At 41.3% G+C, this 7,500-nt stretch overlaps 1 protein-coding gene across 15 annotated transcripts in view; it reads left to right on the top strand.

Moving 5' to 3' along the window:
- Men-b (Malic enzyme b) overlaps nt 1-7,500 on the top strand; it is a 65,972-nt gene that overhangs the window by 25,796 nt on the left and 32,676 nt on the right. For 4 of the 15 annotated variants that reach the window (XM_045751488.2, XM_045751486.2, XM_045751490.2 and 1 more), the window contains exon 2: nt 6,998-7,160. In XM_045751488.2, the coding sequence (XP_045607444.1) occupies nt 6,998-7,160 (163 nt within the window). Of the gene's footprint in view, nt 1-2,311; nt 2,778-6,994; nt 7,161-7,500 lie in introns of those variants that run through there. The other 11 variants (XM_069329929.1, XM_045751485.2, XM_045751487.2 and 8 more) reach the window with 8 other exon arrangements.

Here is a 7,500-nt window from a genome sequence, read left to right as displayed (position 1 = left end):
CCATTTGAGTGTATGTGAATCTCTCCGCGTTTGTGAGTACCTGTAATCTATTATTAATTACATAGATAGGGATAAGACATACCTTCACACAGACATGTATACATTTACTCATTAAATAATCATTGTGACAATCAACAGTGTCTATATTTAACCTTTTAGGCGGGGTAGTGATAAGGTATTATTAGGAAAAGATCGGTGGGCACTATTAGGAAAGATCCTTAGCCTGGCGAGTGAGCATGTGTGGTGTAATCTGGAAAATCCGTGGTGGAACCAACAGCTATCTTACCATGCCGGAAAAGGCTTGCCAGGTGTTGTAAAGGGAAATTTGAATTGAGAAAGTGTGTGTTTAGTTTCTAATAGACCCCCCATATCTATTATAAGAAGGGGGGGGGGCAGAAATGTTTCACATAATGGGTTATTAAGGAACTGGACCCCCAATGTATAAAGAGAGCAATTTACGTTCATAGTGAACTTACTCGGATACCGTTTTCAGTTGCCTATCGTGCACGAGGCACCCACTCAACCAGTTAGTCCCACCCAACCAGTTAGTGTTTGGCGTTGGGGGAATTGGTCACGTGTACACAACTTCTATAGTAAACAACGACATGCGAATTAAGAATAAGAATTTAAACATGCGTGTCTAGCCATATAAATATTCATAACGTCAGCGTAATTACCTCCAGAGCAGGATTATTATTATTACATGGGTATGACTACATTAGCAATAAATAATTTTGCTGAGCAGGCTTTAGCATATTTTCATGGTTGTTTGCATAGCTTTAATGTTAGTGGCCACAATCTATGGTGGTGGTGAAGTTCAACTTCTCCACAAAGTTGAAGAGACTCTTCTGAAGATTGTCAGTATTTTTATAGTTTTTAATAGTTTGACAGCGCTTAGGATTTTTAGTTCTTGCGAATAGCTTCAGATTCTAGTGTACCGTATCCTGTGCCGTCTTCGATACAGAACTGTGGAGCCATTTTCACTGCACCACCTCAAAACACACGCAGCTTAGCTCTGCGTCGAGACGGGAAGTCATTTAAGAGCACAACCTTGACATTTAGATTAAAATGTGTGGAAGGAAAAGTGACTTTTAATCATGAGATTACACTAACTTACGGAGTAAGCCATGCTGATGGATTAAGCCATACTGATTTAGTGTCTGACCGAAGTTGGCAGAGTACCCCAGATATATTTATACAATTGAAACTTGCATTATATCCAAATTTCGCTTCAATAAATGAAGGAATGTGGTGAAAGTATAGGCTGTATAGTCTGAAATCATAAACATTCACTTGTTACCCTGTAATATCGTGTTACAATATTTACCAAAATGATACCTCTGTGTAATATTATACCTCTAATGTGTAATATTATATTGTCATACGCTTCAGTTACTGCAAACAATGTCCTGGTACTAGCTAGCAGTGTGTGAGGTGTATTGATAAATTTAAAAAACCCCATGTTAAATAACATCCACTGGGGTCTGAATTAAGATGTTTTGTGCATTTTAGTATGAGGCTGCACAAACTATCCGCCGCTGGCAGTAGTAATCAGTCATTGCAACTACCTTTCATTAATTTTTAAAACCTATGAACAGCCGAATGGAAGAGCTTTCGACCATTGGTTTATTGATGGGGTTATAATGTCCAAAAGTTGAGGTTGTGGGCTAGTCACACTCGTGACAACTCTCAACCGATCTGTTTACACTTGGTACGTCCAAAATATCCTTCAGAGAAATTGAGGAAATGAGATGGTATAGAACTCTCATCATTGGACTTTCCCCAGGCGCACGCTCTACAACTAATCTTGACGTGTGTGACCAAAGTCCGGGGATGCGGGGTTGATCCAATTGCCATGGCCTCTGCGTTTTCTCAGATATCTCGTTCTTGAGATATATTGGGTATCCTCCAGAGAATGAAAGGCCTGTACAACTATATGACTACGCTCTGCTTAGCACAACTCTAGAAACGGTTCACTTGACATAAAATGCAAGAAAATTAAAAATACACTAATTATGCTACTTTCTGGTTACATTTTTTGTGTGTAGATCGGAAGGCAAGAGAGGTTACTCGGTAGACAGACTATTTAAGTTCTTGCGAGGCAGGGACCACATGGCATCATTTTTTTCTTCTAAACTGGTTTTCTTCTCACATTTGAGCGTTTCTTGTTTGGAAATTTACGGAAGCCACTACATTACCTCCAGTAACCAATAATATTTAACAAGTCATGGCACATTATTTGTATCTCGGTAAACGTGTGGCAAGTCTGGTGGGAGGAAGTTGCTGGACCGTGGTGGTGGGCCTGGCGGCTGGGGAACCCGAGTTGATTGTCAGTCAGTCAGTTTGGTGTTGAGGCTCAGGAGGGTTGTGACGCCTGCCGCTCTTAACTTGGCGCTCGCGCACTCAAACGTGTCACCGAAAACTGTTTTAACGCATTGCTGCAAAACTCGGTATAGGCTAATACAGATGTCGCAGCCTGCTTGATATCCAGCAGTGTGCTGTGGTCTGCTTGATATCCAGCTGTGTGCTGTGGTCTGCTTGATCTACGTTCTGCTGTAGCCTGCTTGATCTCCAACGGTGTGCTGCGGTCTGCTTAATCCGAGCTCTGCTGCAGGTTGCTTGATCCGGGCACTGCTGCATGGAGTAGGCATAATCCGCACTGCTGCAGTCTGCTTTTGCGCGTTGCTCGCTAGAAAGGAGATTAAATAACATCGCTGGACCTCTGCTAAACTAATTGGAGGATTGATTACAACTAATACCACACGTTAACATAATTCGTAAGTTGACATTAATTACAAATTAATAAACAAATATTTATTCACGAATGGTTGTATATTTAATTACACTAGTTTACACAATTTTAGTATAAATGCTTTGTTTTATAATAGTACAAAACACACTCACTCACCTCACCTCTCAATTATATACTAATGAACGCGGTATTCTTTTGATCCCAGTTTTAGTCACGTCACGAACGCTAATATATCCATGCTTGTGTGGAATTTCACCGGAAGCCTGACTGACATTGGCAGTAAACTCCAATTTCTTGTTAGCCCATACGGCAAGATCTGGGAAATTTATTTATTTGGGAATGTTAGTCAGTGAGCTGGATAACCACCAAAATCAATGAAGGTCTAGGCTACCGGCTCTAGGATTCTCGTTGTGGATATATTGTGGCACAGCCTGAGCCGATTCTCCTTGAGGCTAGCTTCATTTTGCCTGGATAAAAGTTTTGGGAATTCTACTCCCCAAGCCCCGCCCGGGGTCAATCTTGACTTGAGAACTTGGTCCAGCAGGCTGTTGCTTGGAGCGGCCCGAAGGCCCACTTAATCCACTGCAGTACAGTAAATTGGTCCAGCATGTTGCAATAGGCTAAGCATAATTTTGGTCGTTGTTTTCCTATTGATCCACCCTATATCGAAAATCATTTAATCACTTTGTAGTTGAAAGTTTAAAAGGGTAGAATAATAGTGTATATAGAGTAATTATATGCAACTGAAAACTCACACCCCAGAAGTGACTCGAACCCATACTGCCAGAAGCACTCTGCAACTGATGTACAGGATCCCTTAACCACTCGACTATCACGACCGGTCAAAAGAGGATGGTAGCTGAGGCTAATTCCCCATCCTCCCGCCGGCACTCTGATGGTAATCTTTGGCATAATCTTCGGCTACCATCTTCTTTTGTCCGGTCGTGATGGTAGAGTGGTTAAGGGATCCTGTACATCAGTTGCACATCAGTTGCAGAGTGCTTCTGGTAGTATGGGTTCGAGTTACTTCTGGGGTGTGAGTTTCCAGTTGCATGGTCCCGAATGGTCCCCAGGACTATATGCAACTGAAAACTCTTGTTTCCGTTGCATATAGTCCTAATATGACTTAAGTTAATAATTCATGTTCCTAATATAATTGGTTCTTTTCAAACAACAGTAATAATAATAATAATGAAAGAAATGTTTGAAAATAACGAAAATCATTCGACCTATTAGGCACATTGGACCTTGCATACTAAGCTAAACATTGTAGGTTCTAGTTTATTGGGCACGACATATGTCAGTAGTTGATGTAACGCATCTGATAACGACCTGGATTTAATCAGTGACTGCGTACTTGATATCTGTAAAAATTATGTTTAAATTAAACATTTGTAATACATTAATTACATTTAGCTAATGATCCTATTTCGTAATTTTTTATTTTGGTGAATTTGAGATTGGATTCATTAAAATAGTGATTCTCTGCGCCCCGGCATTGTTGCCCATGCCACCGCATCAGTCAATCAATCCGGCATTATATTGGAGCCACAAGGAGAAACGGCTGCAAGCCAATCGGTTATATTAAGGGGTGTGCGTGTAGGCAGGGTTGAGGCAGCCTTAGCAACGGGAGGTTGTATTGAGGGGAGGAAGAGCTTGACAACTAGGTGACAGAGTGCAAGTTGCTTTCCGGCCGGTGTCGTCGGGCATTGGGAGGCAGGGTTCAGGTGGTACTCAGGCCGCTGTGGTCGGACAGTGGAAGGCAGGGAGCAGGTGGTCAGGCGTTTTTTTTTATTATTATTTTTTCTACCACAGACGTGGCCACACATTTACAATGCAAACCAGCATATATACATTTTCTTCTGTCCTCCATGGACAGGGTGAGAGATTTGTTAAACATACAGTTCAGGGATTTATTGAACAATCCACCACAGTCGGCAGTGGAAGGCAGGGAGCAGGTGGGGGTTCCGGCCTCTGTGGTCGGGCAGTGGAAGGAATTAATTTGTTCCTCGCGGCACCTCCACATATTCTCGCTAGTCATGTCACTCTTAAGCTCACAATATATTTTGCTCAATAATTGGTGTGTAATTTGTGCTAGAAGTTTGGAGATGTACTTTTTTCGGTAATTCGTGATGTGCTAGCGTAAGGATCTAGATTCTAGGAATCTTGGACGGAAGATGGTGGTAGCCAAGTGAGTGAGGGATATATATAGTATGGGGACATGGCAGCTCACCACCTCCCTAGGTGGTGGTAGGGGGTTTAGTTAGAGACCAAAGTCTCTCACGATGTGCCGTAAAAAAACCTCGTTTTACTTAACCAAAAACGTACAAATCCAAGCAACCTACCCAACCTGTCGAGGGCCGTGGCATTGAAAACTGGCAATATTAATGTTTTTTTTTTTTTGTAACACGGATTTGTAACAAACAGATTGGTAGATTTTGTTAAATATTTTGTATTAGATAAGATGACAGGTTGACTAAGGAAGAGTGGGGCACCATTTTTATTATTATTTTTCTACCACAGACGTGGTGTCACATTTACAGTACTAACCAGCATATGTACATTTTCTTCTGTCATCCATGGACAGGGTTAGAGATCTGTTAAACCTATAATTCAGTGATTTACTGAACAATTAACCATAGTGGTGACTTGAAGGGTGTCACCGCCCCGTCGCATATATAAAGCGTCAAGTTGAAAACCACAAAGGGGTGGGGGGTCGCCACCTTGTCTACATATAAGAAAATTTCTCTTTATCATTACTCATTCAAACCACTGACATGAACTTTATCTTATAACAAACCACGTGTAACCTGGTGATTGCTTAAAGATAACAGCTGATAACCAGAACTCTGAAGCCTTATGACCTTGGTAATACACTGACAACGGCAGGCTATGGTTGATTTGGATTTTACAACGTTGAATTAGTTATTTCACGTTGCATTGGTTTGAGCTACAGAATTTAAAAGAGTGGGAAACAGGCTTATCATCCCTGGCATTGATGTGCACTGCAACAGATCTCGTTGTATTCAGAAGAATGTAACAGAGAACTGTGAAAGAAACACTGTTGCTGCACATCTGAATTTCAATAAAAATGATGATCAAACCCACACATCAGAAAATGAAGAATCGACGACGTTTCGGTCCGTTCTTGACCAATGTCAAGTGTAAACGCTGCAAGAGGCCATTTGACTTCTTGCCGTTTTTCTAACTTTTTCATTTAACTTTTCCTATTACTTTTTATATTTTCTTATTTACCTTTCCTTTACCTGATTCTCTCTTTTTTCTTTTTTTTTATTTCACCTTATAGTCACCTTTTACCTTATTCTTACCGTCTTCTTTCTTTTACATGCTTCTCACCTTTCATCTCAATTTCTTACCTTATTTATTTGTGTCTCCCACTCTCTACTACACGACTTGATAATGGTCGAGGACAGACCTGGACCGTTTTCGGGTACGGGCTCACCATAGCCCGTGCTACTTGGAATTTTACATTCCAGGTAGCGAATCTTTAACAACAACATTTTCGGGTGCGTGGTTTGGTCGTCATATCTTTAGCGACGTTAGTGTGACTCATCGTCTTCGGTAAAAATAGGTGGTATTGTGACGTAGTTGCCACACAAGTAGTGACCTTGACAATGACAGGGAGCTGCTGCCATCTACATATACGACCATATTTGTGTAAATAACAAACATCCAATTTTTTTATAATGCTAAATCAGTGACAGTAGAGTGTTGGTGACTGTATAAGTATTTAAATTTCGTTACAAATGCTAACTAACTAATGACTTTGGGTTATGTTACTGAGTGAACGGAAATTTTGCCTTTCTGTGGATCCTGTATACTACCTATCCCTGGATAACATCCTCCATGGACGTCTATTTAACATTAACCTTATTTATTAACCATTAACCATTAACATTATTTAACTATTTAACATTCAAACGATTCTTCGCGGCGGGGATCGTATTCCAGGGACCTGCCCGAAACGCTACGCGTACTAGTGGCTGTACAAGAATGTAACAACTCTTGTATATATCTCAAAAAAAAAAAAAAAAAAAATGTCATTTTGGTCTCGTATTGACATTGTGAATTACGTCAACGAACAATACAGTGCTGTATAATCATACCGGCTTAGTGCTCTTGCAATTACTAAACATGCATGCTTGCAATAATCTTTCAAATTCTTAAATATAAAATCTGCTGTGATGGCGTAACTAACGATGACGTGTGATTGTACACCAGCAGCAGTGGGCGTGCGGGTGGGCAGGCCAGAGTCCTGCTTGGCAGCATGGATCAGCTACAAAGGGACCGTGTGGGCCAGCGACCCTTCAACGAGCACACGGGCGACAACATCTGCCCCAACATGATACGCGGCATCGACTACATCAGAGACCCCAGGCTCAACAAGGTCAGTAAGCCGGGCATCTCGGGATTGTTTTAGATTTTCAGGTTACCCTAAGTCACTCTTAGCCATCTCCAGAAACCTCAGGCTCAACAAGGTAAGTAATCGAGGCAGCTTTAGATCATCAGTTGTCCAAGATAATTCGTTGACTTGGCCCTAAGGTGAAGTGACCCAAGGTGACCCCAGGGGTGACCTTGGGTCACTTGGGCAGATTATATCGTGCTCTTGTCCCTCCTAAGTCATCAGGCCATATTAGGCCACTTGGGAATTCGTGTCAGGTCTTCAAAGTCCACTGGATATTTATTTATTTTTGTTTCTTTGCTTCTTCTAATTAGCTAGTATTATG

Source organism: Procambarus clarkii, chromosome 23 (assembly GCF_040958095.1).
Source record: "Procambarus clarkii isolate CNS0578487 chromosome 23, FALCON_Pclarkii_2.0, whole genome shotgun sequence".
NCBI classification, from domain to species: domain Eukaryota; kingdom Metazoa; phylum Arthropoda; class Malacostraca; order Decapoda; family Cambaridae; genus Procambarus; species Procambarus clarkii.
The sequence above is the reverse complement of the archived record's forward strand: the minus strand, read 5'-3'. Positions and strand labels throughout refer to the sequence as shown.